Source organism: Mesoplodon densirostris, chromosome 10 (assembly GCF_025265405.1).
Source record: "Mesoplodon densirostris isolate mMesDen1 chromosome 10, mMesDen1 primary haplotype, whole genome shotgun sequence".
Classification (NCBI taxonomy): domain Eukaryota; kingdom Metazoa; phylum Chordata; class Mammalia; order Artiodactyla; family Ziphiidae; genus Mesoplodon; species Mesoplodon densirostris.
In genome coordinates this window covers 69,814,040-69,835,320 of record NC_082670.1, presented here as the reverse complement: position 1 = coordinate 69,835,320, position 21,281 = coordinate 69,814,040, and the positions used below count along the sequence as shown (strand labels likewise).

The 21,281-nt window shown below is 48.0% G+C and overlaps 1 protein-coding gene across 5 annotated transcripts in view; it reads right to left on the bottom strand.

Annotated features, from left to right (window-relative positions):
• Window positions 1–18,012, bottom strand: part of DHX30 (DExH-box helicase 30) — a 30,460-nt gene extending 12,448 nt beyond the window's left edge. Inside the window, exons 1-9 of one of the 5 annotated variants that reach the window (XM_060111194.1) lie at window positions 17,920–17,992; window positions 17,405–17,551; window positions 15,959–16,053; window positions 15,179–15,285; window positions 14,070–14,124; window positions 9,344–9,439; window positions 8,200–8,228; window positions 2,098–2,228; window positions 1,357–1,467 (exon numbers count right to left, since the gene is read on the bottom strand). In XM_060111194.1, the coding sequence (XP_059967177.1) occupies window positions 1,357–1,467; window positions 2,098–2,228; window positions 8,200–8,228; window positions 9,344–9,439; window positions 14,070–14,124; window positions 15,179–15,203 (447 nt within the window). In that variant the 5' untranslated portion in view covers window positions 15,204–15,285; window positions 15,959–16,053; window positions 17,405–17,551; window positions 17,920–17,992. Of the gene's footprint in view, window positions 1–1,356; window positions 1,468–2,097; window positions 2,229–4,031; window positions 4,280–8,199; window positions 8,229–9,343; window positions 9,440–14,069; window positions 14,125–15,178; window positions 15,286–15,958; window positions 16,054–17,404; window positions 17,552–17,919 lie in introns of those variants that run through there. The other 4 variants (XM_060111192.1, XM_060111195.1, XM_060111196.1 and 1 more) reach the window with 4 other exon arrangements.
• Window positions 18,013–21,281: the final 3,269 nt, after the last annotated feature.

Sequence of the window (21,281 nt, the reverse complement as noted above, 5' to 3'; positions counted from 1 at the left end):
GAGGTAGAGGTGCTCTAAGGGAGACGGCGGTTTCCAAGACATTCAACACAGAAAGGATGGTTGAATTTCTGAGAGAGAAGATTTCCCCAGGCAGAAGGAGTACAGAAAAAGGAGATGTTTATAGAGGGTGGGAGAGGAAGAGAAGCCTGGAGTGACCCAGAGACAAGGAAAGCAGGTATAACCCAGGGGCTGAGGAAAAGATGCCCCGCAGTGCCAAAGCCACAGACCGTTCAAGCAGAGCAAGGACTGAGGAGAGGCTGGTGAGCCTGGCAAAGCTGCCCCAGTCAGCCAACAACCACCAGGCGCTATGAGGATGTGAAGGGAACCAGCAACCATGGCATGGGCTATGATGCTGGAGTGGAAAGAATGCAAACCACAAGCACGGAGAGCTGTGTGCAGGGAAGCAGGGCCTGCGGAAGGGGTTAGAACACTGAAGAATTTTTTTTGGCTGTGCCACACCGCTTGCGGGATCCTAGTTCCCCCAACCAAGGATCGAACCTGTGCCCTCGGCAGTGAAAGTGTGGCATCCTAACCACTGCACCGCCAGGGAATTCCCCAACACTGAAGAATTTTTGATGCTTACAGAAAAGAATCAGATGAGGAAAGATCTGAAAATTAAATAAAAGCGTGGGAGACAAGATGGAGGAGACAGAGAGGACAGAGAAAAGAGAAGGGTCGTGTGGGAGACCAGGACAGGAAGAGGAACCTTGCCTCCTCAGACCCAGGAGGAGCAGTGACAATGAAGGTCTGCAGACCGTGAGCGGGAGAGAAGCTGAAGGAATACAGCTTTGTCCTTGTCAAGAGCAAAGACCTAGGAATGTGAGGAAGATTCAAGGTTGGCACAGCCATGAAGGGAGCCAATTAGGGATGGAAAGAAAGGCTGGGAACAACAATGAAGGTCTAGGAAATGCTGCGCAATCAAGAACTGAAAGCAACCCACGTCCAACCACTGGGAAGTGAGAGAAGTGACTATTATTCTTCCGTTGTAAGTAAGAGAGGACTATGTGGCTACAAGGAAAAACCTAAATACATGAAATAACAGGGAAAGAAAAACAGAAACCAAAATAGAAGTCTCACCATGGTGCTGTACAGAGGGAGTGTCCTCCATAAAGGGGTTCTTCTCTGTGGTTTTTGAAACCACAGAAAGTAGATAACTACAGTGGCAAGAAAATAATATTAATCTATTCCATCACTGGCTGAAGCAAAAAAGGAACCACAAGGTGGGAAGGGCTTAGGACAGGTGAGTGGCTGAACACCCTGCCAACCTAAACCTAGGTGCAGCTGACACCAGAAAGACCTCACTTCAGGAAGCTCTCAGGAGGGAGGTTTGCGTGGTTTTCACTAGGGGAGGGTCACCTTGAACAGCTGGCAGGCCGCAGCCGCAGCCTGCCTCTCAGCGTCGATCTTCTTGCTGCCATAGCCTTCTACCTCCACGCTCTTGGGCCACTTTATGTGGAGGGTGACTTTCTGAGGAAGAGAAGAGAGAATCAGGACCGCTGCCTCTCTAGACTACAAAGGTATAACAAACCACATGGAGAATCAACAGCAAAGCTGGAGACCTCACGGCAGCAGGCCTGAGTGCAAGACAGAACCCCAATCCCATCATTAACTCCTTGGAAGGCTCAGACTCCCCCACCCTCAAGCCACTGTCCCACCTCAAGCTGTTTTGCTTCTTCAAAGTGCCATGTTCTAGCCAGAGGGCAAGGTGGGACCCATCTTTATCCTTAAAATTTTTCATTCAGAATGGTTTGCCTGCATGCTTCCTGTGGGTCCCAGGACCTACACGGCTCTAGGAGCAGGAATTATCATCAACTCTAACCCTCTACAGTTCCAATTAGTTGGAAGGGACCAAATCCAGGGCCCAGTATAGAGGCCTATCTTACACAAGATGAGAACATCTCACTTCACTTGCCCGTGTTCCCCTTCCCTAAACCAGGCTCTCCTCCAGACTTAGCTTTGCTCTGAGATTCTCTGCTGACCATTCTCAATTCAGAAAACCCACTCTATGGCCTCCCTGACAGGAAATCTGAGAAAGGAGCAGCCAGTCTCCTTCCAGAGAATCAGACCAACATGTCTCCTTGCCACCAGCAGAGTTACCTTTTTCTTTGGTCCATTTGTGTGCACGTAGACCAATTTGTCTTTTGCATGTGAGATGCCAAGGGCTCTTCCAATCACACTGTTGAGAAGATTTTTGGGCTGTGGAAACTCTTTTAATAGGTCCCTAGAAGCTAAGAGAATAAGAACAAAAGCATTATAGTTGTGCTTTTTCTTCTAAAAACTCCATGGGGTGTGTATCAGGACAACCCTGGACTGGATACTGAGGATGTTGGCTCATGATCCCAAACCACCCAGGAGCATCTTAAAAAGGAGGGAGAATGACTTCAGGGTTTACAGCGGACAGTGGGGCTAGAGCCAATGCACGATCATCTCCTGAAAGAGAAGGGCCAATGCCCCCCACACCACAGAGGGGAACCAGCCAGGATCCTCTTCCCCACCCAAGCTCCCGACTTAACACATCAGCTACAGAAGCCTACATGGCAACAACCCCCCCAAATCTGATGTCTGAAAGAACGCATTAAACAAAAAAGAAAATCAACCACACACACACAGTGGAGATCAAGACAATGCAAGGCCCCTCCTAAAATAACAGACACACAACAGGGAGGATTGGCTGCGGAGTCTGAATACCAGGCCCCAGTCCTCAACTCTACCTCAACACCATGCAAAAGGCCACCCAAGAGTCAGATTATGTGTAGGGACACTGATTAGAGACCTCCTTAGCTTAGACACGGGCATGAGCTATTCCTCCCGGGAGTTCACTGCAGTGAACCAAGTGGAGGCAGGATGCATCAAACACCGTGAGAAGTTGATTGCACTTTGGATCAATCCCAGAGCACAAATGGGTGAGGTGTCCACCTAGAAGCAGCTTGTGCCAAACACAGGACTTAGACCATGAAGAAGCCTGCTGAGAGTGGCTGAAAACTAAAGGAAGAGCCCCAAAGCACCAGAGTGGATCTTCAAGAGATGCAGAGTCAGAGACCAGCAGAAGGGATGGGAAGCCTTTTCATTCTCCACCCCCAGTCTCTAGCATTATAATTCAGCTCCAAAAAGTAATTTTGTAGGGGGTACATATATGCACCTGTGCACCTGCATGCATCAATCATAAGTCACCTGGGGAGCTTCTTCACAGCACTGCCCACCCTGATCCCCACAGGGCACTTGAGAATGGCAATGATGTTAGGCAAGTCTGTTTTTTGAAAAAGCTCCTCCAGGAGTTCTGCTGTAGCTCTGCTGCCTGGGTTGAGGCTATTTCCTTGGAGCAGACTCCTGTGTCAACTGGCCAAGAGGGAGGAGTCTGCCTGGCCCTGTCTCCCTCTAAATGTTAACTTGTAAAGCAACTGAGAATCGAGTAGTCGAGAAACAGTATGTAAGTAGACTCAAAGGGGTTCCATCCCACAGGACGACCCAACTTTAAGTAGCCCACTAGACACACATGTAACAGCAGACGTGCCCTGGTACCCCCTCCAGCTCTATAGGGCAGAGGCTGGCTCTCTCTGTCCATCCTTGATGGGCAGGGATGCTCTTACCAGTTTCATTTCCTGCACCATTCAGGAGGCACCGCGCTGGGGTCCACTAGAGCAATCATTCTGTCTCTATTCGAGATTCTGAAGTCTCAGGTGTATTTTGAGCTCTTTGCCTTTCTCACAACAGCGAGGATGTGCTTAACCTTGATGCTCTAACCCTTGACCACCGACCTGGCAGGAACTGGACGTTTACCTGTTTTCCCCAACTCCCTTGTGGTACGCACCTATCACCTACTGTTGCAAGGTGCAAGCGCTCCAGTCCCAGAACCTCCGCGCTTGGGGACCATTTGGGCCTGAGCCACACTGAGCTTTACAACAGCAGGGCTCCAGCCCGCCAATGAATGGCGGTCTCAGCCATACAAGAGAGGGCCCGACCCCAGCCCGCGCCCCTAGCTCTGTTATCCCCCGAAGTCAAGGGCGTCGCAGCCTGGCTGCCTCTGCCCTCACCGTTCACCATGCTTCCGTCGCCTTCCCCAGGCCCGTCGGGGGCCGCCCCCGCCTCAGCCTCAGCGGCCGCCTTCGTGCGGTCGGGGTGGATGCAGCCTGTCGAGAGGCCGCGCGGGCGTCCCTGTCGCCCGGGGGTGTAGGGAGCCAGCGGCCGCAGGCGCGGAGAGACGCCGGCGGCCAGCGCCATGAGTCTCCTGGCGGCCGCCATCTCGCTCCCGCCCGCCCCCGCGACTCCGGAGCTCGGCAGGGACAGGATAGAAGGACAGGAGCGAGCGGCCCGGGCGCCGCGCTCCCCCTGCCGGACGGGCGGACCCGGGACCGAGCCGAGATGGCTCCCGCCCCAGGCAGCCCAGGGCCTCCAGCGCTGCACGCTCCAGTCAACCGGTGGGCCGACCAGACCGGGGCTGGAACCCTGCCGAAATCACTCCCCCAGTAAATCCAACCCACAGACTCGTCATCTGAAGCTGAGGCAGGAAGAGAGAGTGGGGTTTCTTGGGAAATAGTACAGGCCTTAGCTTAATGTCCATCCAAGGAAATGAACTTGAAGTTCCCTCTAGGTCCTACCCATTGCGGGTAAATACCTCCCACATGCCCTTGCAAATTGGTCTGCACTCCCAGCCAGCAGAGCGTACGATCATTGCTAAGCTGGGGCACAGCCACCTCATTTAATGGCTTACAAAATAAACCTGGTGAAGAATCTGGAGCCAGGACAGGGAAGACCTCTTGAACATAAGCAAACCAGGTTTACTCTCCAGAGCTGGAGTCAAAGATGTAAAGTACCCAACTTGGACACTGTGCCCAAGAATTGAGCTGTTCCTGCAGTGAAAGTCTGAAGCTGCTGTTCCATGCTTGTTTGAAAGCCAGATGGGATTCTGCTTCCAAACTACTACACCTGGGTTCTGGCCAGGCTCATTCCTCTTCCTCTTCTGGCACTGAGGAGCAGGGTTTTGGGTCAGGTGGGAATCAGACTGGATCTGCATGTTGGGGCAGCGGCGGTGACAGCAAGGGCCTCAAGGTCTCAATCCCTTGGAAGGAGGTCTTGGTCAGAGGTTGGCAGTGCAGTTGGGGTGCAGCTGGCAGTGGGGGGCTGTTTGTTGTTTGTTTTATAATTCTAGATGTGATTCCGATGATCCCCTGAAGAGCTTATTAAAACATTACTGGGAGCCACCACCACCCCCCCAGAGTTTCTTAGTCATTAGATCTGGAATAGGGCCCAAGATCTGCATTTTTAACAAGTTTCCAGATAATACTGAGGTTGCTGGTCTGGGATCACACACAGAACTGCTGGCCTATGGCAAGAACATGGGATTTGAGTCATAACACTTGGGCTTAGACCCAAGTCTACCACGTGCCAGCTGTGAACCTTGGGCCATTTTATCACTGGGGGAAATTAGGACAAACTTGCTCTACTCATTTGGTATGGCTGTGGTTAATATAAAATCGGAATGTTTGGAAGGGGGCTTTGCAGAGTGCTCTGATAGAGACGCCTCTGCCCTCTGAGATCTGAGACAACAGGGGACAGGTCCCTTAGAAGCAGACCCAGAGCAAAATGGGGCAGCTTCAACTCCTGCTCCTCCATTCCCTCCTCAGTGGGTTTTTAACCAGGAAAGGGCAAAAAAGGGAAGGTGGCCCTGGCAGCAGTGGTCTGACGTCACAAAGGGACATCACCATCCATGTCAAACACCCCTACCCAGATCATCCATATAGGGACGGCAAAACCCTTGGGGCAGAACATGATTTACAAAGGCTTTGAATTTGGCCAAGTGGCACTTTAATTTGCCAAAACCTAAGGCATCCACCCAGCTTCAGGAGTACTTTTCAAGGATTGTTAGCAGCCCAAATTCCCTCAAAAGAATCCAGAAACTTAGCAAGCTTGGGAGTGGCAGCAGTAGCTGAGGCCAAATTTGGAAAATTATGGCGTCTGAAGGCTGAAGGAGGCAACAGCCGAAACCATCTGGAAAGCAGGGCCTGGGTCTATCTTGGTGTTTCAGGAAGCCCTCAGAATAGCACTCTGCTCTGACAGCCACTTAGGCTAAGGCTGAAATGCTATGATTTCATGGATTTGCTTCCAAAGGGGCCAAAGTGGAAAGATACACACAAAGTAAGATTGTCCATGAGCTGTTCATTGTTCAAGCCAGGTGATAGGTACATAGGGATTTACTATACTATTTTCTCTATTTTAGAAAACATATTTCAAACAGATATTTGAGATTTTATGTATAAAAAAAAAGGTCAGGTGATGCCAACCAACTAGTTGGTTCTCTGGGCGCTCTTTGTCCCCTTTTCCTATTTCATTTACTTCATCTGGGTTCTAACAGCTGGTGTCACCTTGAGCATATATTTCACCTCCGCAAACCTCATTGCCTTTTGTAAAATGAGGGCAACTCTTAGACCAGCTCTTGGAACCATTCTGGTTCTGTGATCTCCCCATTGGTCTAGAGCAGGGGTGGCCAAAGTGTAGTCTGAAGACCAAACCCACCCACTGCCTGTTTTTAAAAATAAAGTTTTATTGGAACATAGCCCTGCTCACTTGTTTCTGTATTATCTATTACTGCTTTCATGCTATAATGGCAGAGTTAAGTAGCTGCAAGGGAAACCATATGGCCTGCATAGCCTGGAATGTGTACTCTCCAATCCTTAAAGAAAGCTTGCTGACTCCTGCTTTAGAGGACCTTGAAGAAAGTTAAAGAGGCTCAGGCATGCCCCTGGTTCCTTTCCACCAACATTAAGCTTTCTCTTCCACTCTCCATTCTTTGGGGAGAGAAAGTTGACTCCTCTGCCTGTGAAAAAGAAGGGAAGTTCTGAAAAAAGGAAGGGTTTACTGGCTCAGAGATCTCACCATCACTTCTGGATCAAGAACAATGTCTGGTACTCAAAGTGCTAAACAATGACATCTAGAAGCACGGAATTAAGGTTAAAGGATCTTCTGAATACACAGGAGGATGTTGTAGTATTCTAAACTTTGGAGGCCCCAGGAAAAAGCAACAGGAGGAAGCCCAAGACAGTATGGACTTTGGGCAGACCAGAGAACTTCTGGAGGGAAAGTGAGAGGGACCACTGACAGCTGAAAAAACTAGACGTCTCAGCCAAAGTTCTGTCAACTTAATCATAGTTAGATATTTTATGGATGGTCAAAATGGCAAGAAATGGTCCACCTGGTTGGCAACGAGAAAGGTAAGGGGAACAAAAAAAAAGAAAGAAAAAAGAAAGGTAAGGGGACCTGCAGGGGCTGGGTGGCCACCCTGACCACCCGACACATTCTCACGGCTCTCCCATCCATGTATGTATAGCCCCAAGGTCCCTTGAGGTAAACCACCACGCCAAGAGGTGATACGTCTATATCAGGGAATGGACAGGACCAGTCCTGTGGTCCCCAGAATCCTGCCAGAAGGCGTGTTATCCCATGTTGCTTTCTAGCTGCTCTACATCTCAGATCTGCATGGGAAGGCGTGTTATCCCATGTTGCTTTCTAGCTGCTCTACATCTCAGATCTGCATGGGTGGGGAAGATTCGCAGGGGACGGTTGGGGGCAAGTTTCTTAATTTATTCACCCTTTACTTTGGAATGTGGCCTTGGTAAGAGGTTGGCCGTAGAGGGAAGGGTAGACTGGGAAAGGAGGTGATATTTTTTTCCAATTCCAAATCTGACTCTGATGGGCACTGTAACCTATTTAAGTGGCCACTATTTTCTGAGCATTGTTTTCCTATTTGAACACCGGAGACATTGTTTCTGCCCTGCATTTCCTTCTTCTGGACAGAGGTACCAGCAAAGCCTGCAGGGAATCAGAAAGCATGGCAGAAAGGTCCAAGAGTCACGTGGACTAAGAGATTGTTGCTTCTGTGATAAAGGAACAGAGGCAAGAACGCTTTATAGCTTAAAAAAGAAAGAGAAGGCAAAGATGCATATACCCAGATACCTTCTGGAGGTGGAGCTGTAAGGAGACAATCAGGCTGGGGGGCAGGGGGAGACGGGTGTCTATCTTCCTCTGGGGAAGACAGTGCAGGCCTGTTGGGCTGCCCCACAGGGAGCAGCTGCCCCTTCCAAGAGCAGCGGCCTTCTCCTCTGCATGTGCTCAAGGAGGCACTGCCTAGCCATGCTGCCTGGTTAATCCCAACTAACCATCTTTAAGCTTAGCCAAAGCACATCTGACACTCTCAGAGCCACTCACCTGCCATGTTGGAAATGTTAACGTTCAGCCTTTTCGAGTTACAGGGCATTTTAAGAAAGAAAGAAAAAAGGGCAATCAACTCTTGTTTTGGCAACGGTAGGGGGTGGCATTTCTTTAATACCTAAGTCAAATGGTCACAGGGGCCAGAAGTACTTATTTCTATACTGCTGTCTACAGTCAGGGCCACTGCGGCAGGAGGGCAGTGCATGTAGAAACCACGTGGGAACACGGCAGCAGTGTGTGCTGCAGAAACTGAGGTGCTGTGTGTTCCCCGCACCCTTCCTGAGCTCTTGACCTTCAAAGCACTTTACAGACAGAGCCTAAAGTGGACATGCTGTCTCCAAATAAGGGAAAGACTCTATGAACTATAATAGTGTTCTTCCACTAAAAAACTGAGGGAGGCGTGTGAACAGGTGGCCAATGGAGTTGGGAAGAGCAGCTGTCAGGACAAGAGGCCGCCAGGAGCACTGGTCTTAGCAGACCTGGAAAAGATCTAAGTTTGAGGGAAGAGAAGAGACACTCACGAGCAGAGATGCTTCCCTGGGTCCTATTACTGGCCCCATCCCTGGGTACCAGTGGGATCTGAGGTCAGCTGTCACCTGTCGGGGAGCTTTGACATTCTCCCCGATCAAAAGGAGAGCCTACCTTGCCAAATGGACTGAGAGACAGATTCTAATGTCAGTAAAGTGCTTTGAGGTGCTGGGGGAGATAGGGAAGTGATTTGTCGGGCATCCCCAAAGCCTCCAAGATGGAGGGCACTAGGCCGAGTCGGGCTCTCTGTTCTGGCCCTGCTGCAAGCGCCCTGAACTTTCTGAGGCACCTGAGCCAGAGACTGCCTAGAAGGTCCAAGCCCTCTGATTCTCCACACTGGTGCCAGACACCCAGACTGAGCCTAGGCTTTATTCCTGGTCACACCAGGAGGCCCGACAAGACTGAAGGGTCTAAGCCAAGTGGCCAAGCATCATGAAATAACCCAGACCTTTCCAAATGATGTCTCCCTGAGGGCTCCGAGAGCTCTGCTAACCCCACTACTCCTCACCCACTTTCCAGAGGCCTATGGCCCTGGCACCCGGGGTCCTGCTGCCACCCGCCTCCCCAGAGTCCCTGGACCAACCTGGTGATGGAGGCATGGCTCCTCCCTTACCTCGAGAAATGGTCCCTCCAGGGGCAGGGTTGACACACATGGGCGGAAGACGTGGTGGGGGGAGTTTGCACTGACGCTGCCTGTGCTGGGCCCGATCTGGGGAAAGAGAAAGGGCGTCAGGGTGACATGTTCTCACCCCTCACAGTTCCGAACACCTGGATTGGCTCACCCCAGAGCACCCGTGAGGAGCTCTGGGCAGCAGAGCTGCTGGACCATATCTGGAGCCAGTCACAGGTTCTGAGAAACAGTGCCACCAACGCCACACAGAAAGAAGGCATTGTCTTATACAGACATGACACGTGACAGCCTCGTACAGATCCCTCCTTGGCTCTCAAAAAAGCCCTCAAACTCTCCCTGTTCTTTTAGCCACCCTCCATGAGTGTAACGCCCATCCCATGTGCTTCTCTACAGTCTCATGGTACCATGCACATCGCTGGGGTTCTTCCACTTATCTTTCCTCCACTTACATAAGCTACCCCTGTATCTGCTATGGGTTCCCCAGATAAGCCATCAGATCTCAAATTATTCTCTCCCTCTAAGAACTGGTGAGAGAGGGACTAATTGACTGCTGGTGTCCTCCCCAAGAGCCAGTATCAGATCCACCCTTTCCAGCCTTCTCCTTCTTTCTAAAAGTTAATGATTTACTATTCCAAATATTTCCATTCATTTGGAGACTAAATACTACCCATCAGTGGGTACATAAAGTACATTTTTAAGGAGTTCCAAAATTCTGATATACATGAACTACAATTAAGACACTCACTGAGTGTTCCATGGGAAGGTGGAAACGTATGACTAAGAAAGGTTTAAGGTCTTTAAAAGCACTGAAATGGTGAAAACATCAGATAATCACTGGTCTGGGGGAAAAGGTGCAAGAGCTCTCTGCTCTCTCTGCCCCACGTTTTGGTATAATAAATGGGGCAGGAGAGGAGCAGGGAGAGACAGTCATACACACTCTACACACTTGAGCAACAGCCTGTAGTGCTAAAATGATGTCCTTTTCTATAATGCAAATTAGCTCATGTACAATTGGTAAATGGGGGAACAATATCAGTAAACATAAGAACCCTTGGTTCAAATCTGATTTTTCTAAGGCAAGGGAACTAAAAAGCAGGAGTGGAATGAAAATTTTCAGCAGGAAAAGAAAAAGCCCCTTCAGCTGTATTTTTTAAAAATTAAAATCAAGTGCCTGTAGGGAATCGAGGTGGTAGATACATGGGTGGTCACTATACAACTTCTTCAACATTTCAGTATTTCTGAAATTTTTTCATAATAAAATGTTAGGGGAAAGCAGGTACTTGCACTCAGGTCCCCTTCCCCCACATTCCCAGCGGCACACACTCATTAACGGCTGCCCCACGGGCTCAGAGCTCCACCTCCACCTGCGTGTCTCAGCAACTGCCAGCTCCATTCTCATTAGAAGGCTCAACGTACATTTGTAGCATCACACTGAGCTGCCTGCTTTGGTGGTCCAAAGCTCCTTCCCAGGTACCAATGACTGTTTTTGTCATCTTCTGGTCATAAAGTTGCAGGTGTACAGCCTCAACTCTATTTTTCTCATAAGCCCTCTTAAAACATTGCAGGTGTGTGATTCTGCAGAAAACGTATGTACTGTTACAGCAGAAATGTTGCTACTTCTGGAACAAAGTGCCTAAGATCAAGGTTATCTTGGAACTAATTCCAGCTTTGCCTTGAAGCTAAGGTTGTAAATGACCAGCTCAACCTCTCCTTTCCTGTTTGAGGAAGGTCTTCATTCATATCCAAGGATGCTGGCTTGAAAAATAAGAGAATAAATGATTTGATGATTATTTTATTTCATTAAGCATTTTCAGTAACTGGGGGAAGGTTGTTACAATTCCACAACAACATCACTGAGCCCGCTTCTGACCACTGGAGCTGGAGAAAAATTGCACATTCTTGTGGATGATACAGTATTTTTCAAAGTTTTGTGCTGACTGTAAAAGACTCAGCTTGCTCTTTGTGGCCTGATTCTGATGGCATTACAGCTGAGAGACAAGAAACCTGTGTTAAGATGCTGGTGAAGGCAATAACAGGTAACTTACCAGGCACACTTACCAGGTTCTAGTTGGGAGGCGTTGGCAGCTCTGTTTAACTACATAATAGGAAAGATGGTAGCCCCAAGACCCAGTGGGCCACCGTCCACAACGCTGCAGGGAATTGCTAGGGCCATTACCTTCAGAACCATCAAATGGCCCATTCCATTAAGATCGTAAAGCCCTGAGTGCCAGAAAGCATCTCTGAAATACAACTATCTCTACCCTAGTGGCTTGTACACGGCAGGTGCTCAATTTTGCAGCCACACAGCACAGTGCATGTTGAGGCCAGGCTGTCACTCTCCAGAAAAACATGGGCTACAGGGCTGTACCCCAAATAGATCAACCTCCTATCATTTATTAAAGGCCTGCCAACCTATGGCTAAGGGCTGGGGACAGACTACAGCCAAGTGCTTTTCCTATATCATCTCTAAACTTCACTATACCCCTGAAGACAGGGGCTGGGAAACAGGTAAGTTAACACCTTGTTAGTGTTAGTGGGGACCAGATTCGAACCCTAGCCAGTCTGAATCAAGCTTTATACCATGTTAAATTTTCTCTCAAGATTCACAATGCCCTAGGGAGCTCATAATTTCACCATGAGGAACAAAGAAATACATAAAAACTCCATAAGAGATAAAGAAGTCCTATACAACAATAAAGTGTCACAAGGCCACCCATGACCAATTGCCAAGGTCATGATGCAAACCACAAATGAGACCAGCATTCATAAGACAGGAGAAGGCATTCAGCCTTACAGCCATGAAAAGACAGGTTTGCCTGAAGGAAAATATTCAAATCAGCAACTCTTTCTGATTAATGGTTTTCCCGGAGACCTTCAAGCATAAAACGGTTCTTGGTAGAAACACAAAACATTTACCTGTGTGGAAAGCGAGGTCCCAAATCAGACTCTGTCCGATTATTATGTCCTGAAGCTACTTAATACCTTGGATTTGTGAATTTACCAGGTGTCAGGCCCTGTTCTAAGCTCTTTACACATAGTAACTCATCTGATCCTTGGAACAACCCTATGCCCACTTAAATAGTAAGGAAGGACGCACAGCGAGGCTCAGGCACCACCCAAGCCTCCTCGGCCAGCGAGAGGCAGAAGTGAGATGTGAACCAGGCGCCTTTGGCTCAGGGAGGTCCTGCTGCCTCCCACTAAGCTGAGTGCTGACAGTGTCACCCCTGAAGGAAAACCTCTTGAAGAAATCAATTTCCAGCCTAGAAAGCAAAATCACAAATGCTAGAAAGGAACTTTGCCCCGAAAACTCTCTCATCTGATACCATTTCCCTATCACAGGGAGGAGGAGGACTGTGATTTTATTGGGCTCTCCATCTCTTTATGAAATCAGTACTGTTAATTCAGACTCTCCCACCAGGAGAGAACCTGTCTTCATCCTTTTACAACTGGGTGGACAACAAAGCCCACTGAGGAGGAGATAAACACAGAGCAATTAAATGTACTTAATTTTCAGCTCAAAATGTGCTATCCACACTAAACTCAAGTTCAATGTTTCCCTTTTCAGACACAGTTAACCAATACAACGAGGATGACAGATTAATTTTTTCATGCAATATGTAAACAGATCGAGGGGCTGAAGACAAACAAGGAGACAGGAAGAGGCTGCTCTGAGACCTGGAACATCCAGCCTCCTTCTGGCCCCATTCAGTGGGTTACACAGGGCACCATCTGGCCAAGGTTTTCCAGGCCTCTACGAACGTAAGTTGGAGAGGAGACACAACTGGGAGGATCTTTTTCATCAGCAGTTATGACCATAACAGTGGCCATATGACCATCCGTCAGAACCATAACAGGATGGCCTGTTATGGTCCTCATTTATTTGTAAAATGTGCCCAGCTTAGGAGGCTCAGAGTCAGCTTCAATACAGGTGACACAGGCCTTTTACTCTTTATTCCCTTAAAGAAGAAAAGTCCTGCTCCTATCTAAGATATACAATGCCCTTGGGATCTGGCCCCTTCAAGTCTTCACCACCTATATCTCTTCCTGTAAGCAGCCCTTGAATGCTACCCTCTCGCCCTGCCATGTCTCAATTCTGCTACTGCTTACGCAATCCTCTCACCTCAGCTGCTGGAGGGTACTGATTTCAAGACTTGCCACAATTTCTCTAACCACTAATATAAAACAATGACTCAATCCATTTCCACCAGCTTTTACTGAGCTCTATCATGTGCAAAATGCTATGCCAGGTACCACGGATGATAGAAGAGCACAACAGGCCCCGGCTGTGGGGAGCTTCTAATATAGTGATGCAATGAGTAATTCAGATAGACTAAGCACGAGAAAGTACAGATGTGGTGCTGAGGAAATCAGAGAGAAGAGAAATGGTCTTTGGTTGACAGAATCAAGAATGGCTCACGGAGGAAATGGTGTAAAACACTGGCCCAGAAAAATAGTAGGATTTCAATAAGCAGCGAATATGCAGGAGAGGGTGTTCAGGGAGAGGGGTGGCTAATGTACACAAAGGCCTAGACAAGGGGTGGCAAGGGTTATAAACACCACGCAAGAGGAAGGCTAAGAAAGGACTTTGGAAAGTCATCCAAAGAGGGGCGTCCAAGGACTACACACTGGTGAGGGACTTCCACAGCCTTCATAGCTGCCTGTCACAGGGAGGAAGGGCCTGAGGCCACAAGCACAATTACATTCTTACCTTTTCTGAATGAGTCCAGGCTGAACATTTCTGGCCAGGAGGGAAAGCTGGAATCCTGAGAAGAAGGAGGGCCGAGAGACAATGGTTAATATTCATGGTCCAGGAACCCACAGAGAAGATTTCAATAACACAGACAGCACTGTCCAGAAGACAAGAAAAATGAAGCTCTTCACTAATGAGCCCCAACTGCTCCCAGTCTTAAGGATGGAAGGGCCATCTCCACTACAAAGTAATTACATGTCTCTGTTTCTAATTGAGAGCTTTCTTCTTTTCTCTGTCCTAAACTCCCTGATCCCTGCTAAACAGAAAGGGATGCATTCCATCGTGAGAGACATATATTTCCACCTCATCACAATACTTGCAGTTATCCTGGGACGTGTAGGAAGAAATGAAATCCTACATGGACCCCTTTTTTCATGTGGCGTCAGGAAATGGGACTGATGATTGCCTTATGAACAAACTGGTGTACTGGGCTTTCATAAAACCTAGTCAAGCCCTTAGGAATGGGACTTGACTGAGAGTATCAAAGAGTAACTGTAGAGTGATTCAAAATAAAAAGCTTTTCATGGCGGAGTCTCTATGAAATAACAAATATTAAGTTAAGGTTCAACTGCTGGCCAAAAATTTTGCTGCATTTTGCTTATTAGTACATTTAACTGAGGAATATACCTTGAGACTTAAACACACACACACACACACACAAATAAGTAACACCTCTGGTTTAACAATTTTGTTTTAAAAAACACTCCAACTCACACTTACAGATTTTTTTGTTCGTCTGTATGTTTTGTTTTGTTTTGGCTGCCCCATGCGGCATGCAGGATCTTAGTTACCCGACCAAGGATTGAACCCATGCTCCCTTCAGTGGAAGCACGGAGTCTTAACCACTGGACCACCAGGGAAGTCCCTACAGATGTTTCTAATACTGTAGTACTCTTGGGTTGGTGCAGTAATCTTATGTGGCATTAGTTTAAAACATCTACACAACATTTTAGCAAATCATGATGATGTCCAACATTACTACGAGTCTAATGGGGCCTACACTCCTGTTCCTGACTGCTATTCCCTCTCATTCTCAAATCATGGGGAGGTGGGGGTGGAGGGCTGACCTGGGGACGAATCTTTCAGGTCCATAGCAGGTCTGCCCTGATGGCCTCCTCTCCCCCAGGGATGCCGGAAATTTCAGCCGATAGGATATGGTAGCTCAGAGAGAAAACTTCAATACAATATCAACAATAATACAATTTACTTTAATAAGTTACATTCTATAGACTCCTTCTATCCAAATTAAAAGAAAAGGAGTATAATTTGAGATTCTAATTTTAAAGAAACTCTGAATATTATAAAATCTAAAACATCTAAGCGATTATTTTTTAAGAAACAATACTTTCTTCCTAAGAAGTTTTAAGTTCATCTGCTCGTAAACAGACTCTTGGTTTTGCTTTTTTAAAAAGCCCCTGATCCTCTCCATGCCAACCAAGGCTCATATAGCACTATCTTTTCATGTATCAGTCTTAAAAAATATACTATGAGATTCAAGATAGGATCTTTTAGAGATATTTTACAGAGCTCTAGAAAATTTCATAGAGATCTAAAAGAAAACCACCTTCCTGGTTATACAGTATTATGTTAGAAACCTTTATGGTTTAGAGTTTCTCTAAAATAATCTAGAGATAAGTTAAATAATATTATGTCAAGATTTCTTGCATAATGAAACCTAACTCCAGACAGAATCACTATGAGATGATTCAAGGACAGAGAGAGGGTATAATTTAAAATGCCCTTCTTCCAAGACAGTCACAAATGGATTCAATACATGCCTTTTGCTTTACAGTGTGGCTGGGCATGAGACCCACCACTGCTTTGTGTGCATGGCTAGATCAACTTACCTTACAAGAGCAGTGACAGTCTCAGATTTTGTGGGCTTTTGAACTGGAGCTGAATTCTCTCTTTGCTATTCCTCATCACGAGGCTGGGCCTCCTCCTGGGAAGTACAATGCTGGGTCACTAAAGTGATGGCCCCCGCAGGGAAAGAAAGTTGCTCCGGACCACTGAAATTCATCTACTAACTCTGACAACAAGGACAAGTTATGTTAGTGGCATGAAACACACACAGTACACTTTGGCCTCACTTCAGGACCTGCCATGACGCACTCTATACCCATCACATTGTGAGCTGCCCTACATCCACACCTGTGAGATACCAAGAAAGATATGTCATGGTAAAGAGGGATGTGTAGTCCCCAAAGCATTTTCTCCACGCCCAGAGCAAAACTTACTTCAGTTTTGAGTTCTACTCCCATCTGACTATCATATGAATCGAGCTAAGGTAGATAAAGAAGCTCTTCCAGATTGGGAAAATAACAAAATTAAATGCTAAGTACCATTTTTATAGTTTACAAAGTACTTCCACAGACTTTATCTCACTTAACCTATGCAACTACCCAGTGAGGTAGGAAATATCCTTCCCAGAGAAGGAAATTGAGGCAGATTTTCCCAGAGAAGTTTACACAACTTGCCCAAGATGTTATAACTGCCTCAGGGCAGAATGCAAACCTGCAGTTAAGGTACCGAGCTCCAGAGTTTTCTATGCTTATACCATACCACTTATTTCCATGATATCATGCTGTTTCCATGATATCATGCTGTTGCCTATTCATTCTTTGAAAGAATATTTCATACTGACATCTTCAAAGCCTGAAAGAGGAAAGAACTTTGATAAACTCTGGACCACGATTCCATAAATTAAAACACTTTGAGAGTAAGTATCTTTTGGGTAAAGGGACAACCTACATAGGAAGAAAATGCAGCAAAGGATGTACTTCCTGCACCTAAAACAGCTACATAAATAAAGACCACTATATAAATCCCAAATACTACATCAAGAAAAAAAATTCTCCCTCCTGGAAACTTCAAGGGTTAAGTGTAAATTATAAAATGTAGTCAAGACCCACAATGACGGCGGGATTACCGCCTTTAAAGAAACTGCAAGGGAAACCATCAAAGTCTCATTTCGCTCTGGCCAGTAAGTTGCAACCAAAAACAGGTTGAGAATCTGCAAGTAGCCATCTGCAGTCCACTTGCTACAGCGTATGACAAGCCCCTGTGGATGGGGGTTGCAAAGTGGACAACCTCTGCCTTGCAAAATCACAATTAAGGTGACCAGTGTTGCTACACGAGGACTAATTAGACAGCATGCTAACGCCATACTCCTGGCTCAGGGGCTCTGAGGACCCCTGGGACTCCAGTTCACTGCAAACAAAGGACCCAACATGCATTAGGTCTTCCCCTGCGAAATGGGGCAAGTCACCACCAGCAAACAAAGAACACCTCACCCCTTGGCCTCCCCCAGTGACAAGGTCGGTGCAAAAGGGGGCAAACCAGGGGGGCCAGAATGCACCAGGCCTCTTTGTGGAAGAACGGTCCAGGCGGCACGGGGGCAGACAAAGGTCCCAGGGCACTCCGGGGGCTTCCTCCAGGCCCTGCCTCGGGAAACAGAGCATCCCCTGAGACGGAGGCGTCGTTGCGCCAATGAAGCGGCCTCTCCCGCGGCCCCCGCGGTGCCCCTGGCTACGAGGCCCGCCCTGGCGGACCGGTCGGGCCCCCGCCCCCGCCCCCGCCCCGGCTCCATGGCAACGGCAGGCCGAGGCCTGGTTGCTCACGGCTCGGCCCGGCCGGCTTCCCGGGCAGGCCTCGGATGCCCGGCCTGCTCCTCCGGCCCGCCCGCTTCTCCGCCCCACTCTCCGCCAAGCCGGCGGTCGGACCCGGACCCCTCCTCGCGCTGACCACCCACGGCCGCGGTAAGCTCCTCAATGGGGCACGAAAAGGGAGAATCAAAAGCCCAATTCACCTGTTGTTACAGATGTGAAACAAGCCTCGGTGCACCGCGCATGAGCCAAGGGCCCCCCCCAACCACGGCCGGACTACAACTCCCACCAGCGGCAGCGCGGCTCCTTCCGGGTCCCGTGGCGGAAGTCCCGCCGGCCGGCGGCGCTCCCCGTCCCGCGCCCCCAGCCCCGCCTCCCGCGCTGGACCTCGCGTCTCTGCGGCTCTCGATGTGGTCCCTCGCCAGGGGCCTGCAGTGGCCGCCCAGGGCTCACGCCGCCGAGCAGCCAACCGGCGGCGAGACCCCGGCGCGTAGCCCAATGGGGGACGGCCGCGGCGGGCGAGGCGGGACTTCCGGCAGGGTCGCGAAGGGGGCGGGCGCGCGGGGGGCCCTGGGGGGTGCCGAGAGAGCGAGTCTGAGTGTCTGGGTTCTCGCAGAGTGTTAGCATCCGGAGTGTGAGAGCGGCAGGGCCTTCGGGTCCTCTGCGCGCCTGACCTGCTCCTCGCGCTGCGAGTGAGCAGGCCGGATCAGGGCTGAGCCAGGAACGAAATCCAGCTCGCGCTCCGGGCTTCCACCCGCCTTCCTCGCCGCGGCTCGTTGCCACGCCTCTTCTCTTCTCCATCTCTGATTTTGTTTCTTTAGGGAGATGAGAATTTCTGCCTCACGAGATTGTTACGAGGATGAAATCTACGTGATGGCGCGTTGTAAACGGTACAACGCTAGGGAAAGGACAAGGTGGCACTTGCAGCTCGGAGTGCTGCTGGGCGGGTCTGAAGGTCCCGCCCCCTCCCCCTCCGCCCTTACGTCTCAGAAGTGAGAAAGGGCCTTATCCCCGTTATATGCAGCAGTCCTCCAGGTGAGGCTCCTGTGTGCGTTCAGTGGAATCCAATTTCAAAAGGAGAGATCTCGGTGGGGGATACCTCGGAAGCTGGGTCAGGATTTTACAGCTGGAAAGACCTAGAATATGCTTTTAAGATGTGGCCATATCCCTTCATTTTTGTCCAAACAATTAAATTCAACAAGTATTTGTTATTTACTTTCTCTCTGCGTTGGACAGAAGGGTGAGGGAGGTGAGCATGGACCATCATTCATTTAAATAATTATTCTCTATTTTGAGCAGGGCGTGGTGCTATGACGTGTGGGGATGATCCCTGCAAGAATATTGATATATAGCAGTTGATAGGCAGGTGTGGAGAATGCAAAGACCCTGCTTAGGGCCTAGTAGAGAAGATGAAAACCTGCGTAAAGCAAAAAGAAAGTTATAAATGCTGGGGAGGAAGTATAAAGTATTCCAGGGGCAGAGAGAACCATGTGAGCAAAGGCATGCAGGTGGAACAAAGGGCAAATCCTAAAACTATTCGGTAGTTCAGTGTGAAGAGAGGGCTGGGTATGTGAATGTTCTTTAGAGGAGATAGAGCAGAAAAAGCAGAGTCAGGAATGCTACGCTAGGATTTTGACTTTATTTTTAATCAATTATTTTTTGTAAGACATTTTCATTGTTCTAAGTATGAGAGTAAAATACAGTATTTTAGGGACGTTATTCTGGAAGTGTGAGGGTAGAGTTGGCTGGGAAAATATTAGCTAGGATACTAATTAGATGAGTGTAATGAGGGCTTGAACTGTGCTCAGCAGAGAAAAAGACAAGAAAGATAAGGAGAGGGTGATTGTAGAGCTCCAGGCTGGTCCCTGGCCACAGGTGTGTGGAGACCTGACTTTGTACCCGAGTGACTGGAGGGATTATGCACTGTTAATATGATTAAGTTGGAGATAATAGATTCAGCTTTATTCAGATTGTGTTTGAAGTGCTGTTGTGAATGTTAAATGATAAAGACGTGGTCTCTGCTCCAAAGGAAATTCTAATCTGCAAGAGAGGATGAGAAAAGCGTGCAAATAAGTCTTAAATCAAAAGCTAGAGGCGGCACTGCAAGAGGCACAAGTAGAACATTCTAAACTTTTTCCTTCTTGCACATTTTATGTTTTTAGTTTTGTCCCTGAAGGTCTTTTCTTATTCTTGAACCTTGGACTCTTAATGAATGGCTGTATCTGGTGAGGCTGATAGAATGATCCATTTTATATCAAAGTGAGTGCCAGTTAGTGTCTATCTTTTCCCTTCCCTCCCATATATTTTATCTCTTATTTTCTAGTCATTACTTTAACACTGCCTTATTTTTCTCATCCCTGTCCAGTCCCTAGATTTCATTCTTTGCTAACATCTCTGTCTAGAAACCTCCACTTCTTCTGATGTTTCCTACTCATTCTTCAAGGCGCTACTTTGAGCTTCTATTAGCAGTTTATTCTTCCGTGTGTGGTAGCCCTATTGAGAATAGTGCTGCTGTGAACATTGGTGTACAAGTATTTGAATACCTGTTTGTTTTCAATTCGTTTGGTGTATACGGAGGAATAGAATTGCAACTTTGCTTTTTTTTCTTTTTGGCCGCACCTCTCATGCTTGCAGGATCTCAGTTTCCCGACCGTGGACTGAACCTGGGCCATGGCAGTGAAAGCGCCAAATCCTAAGCACTAGCCCACCAGGGAACTCCCAACTTTGCGGTTGTTGGTTTTTTTTTTTTTTTTTTTTTGTCCACTCTGCGTGGCGTGTGGGATCATAGTTCCCCGAACAGGGATAGAACACGCTCCTGCACTGGAAGCGTGGAGTCTTAACCACCGAACCACCAGGGAAGTCCCCCAACTTTGCTTATTTTTAAAAGACAATTAAAACCATGAAACACTCTTAGCATTCTTTCTTCAAGTATTGGTAAGATTTGTTTTCTGTCTCCATCTGGGTCTCTGCTCAGATGTTATCTCAGAGACAGCTTCCCAGACCGCCTATGGATTTATGTGTGTATTCTTACTTACCAACTGTTTCTCCCTAGAATACAGATCCTTGAGAGCAAGAACTTAATGCTTTGTTCACTACTGTGTCCTAAGCACATTGCACAGTGCCTGGTCCTATTCAGAAATAAGTACTGAATAAGTGTTGAATGAGTGAGCACTTTCACCTGGGAGGCTGGTTCCAGTTTAGGGAAACAAGCACTCCTACTGGGGGGACAGAAATTGGTAGTACTTTTTTAAAGGGTGGTTTGGCAGTATCAGATTTAAGATGTGCATGCCCTTTGACCCATTTCAGTTCCAAGAGTGTATCTAACCATCATCATGAATGTGTGAGAAAATCATTGGTGCCTTATACTTAATGTTTAAAAAAACCCTACACATCTCTTATTAGGAGACTAATTGAACGAAATAGAATATATCTGGGACTTCCCTGGTGGTCCAGTGGTTAAGACTCCACACTTCCAATGCAGGGGGCGCAGGTTCAATCCTTGGTTGGGGAACTAAGATCCCACATGCTGTGCGGCATGACCCCCCCCCAAAAAATACATCTGTAT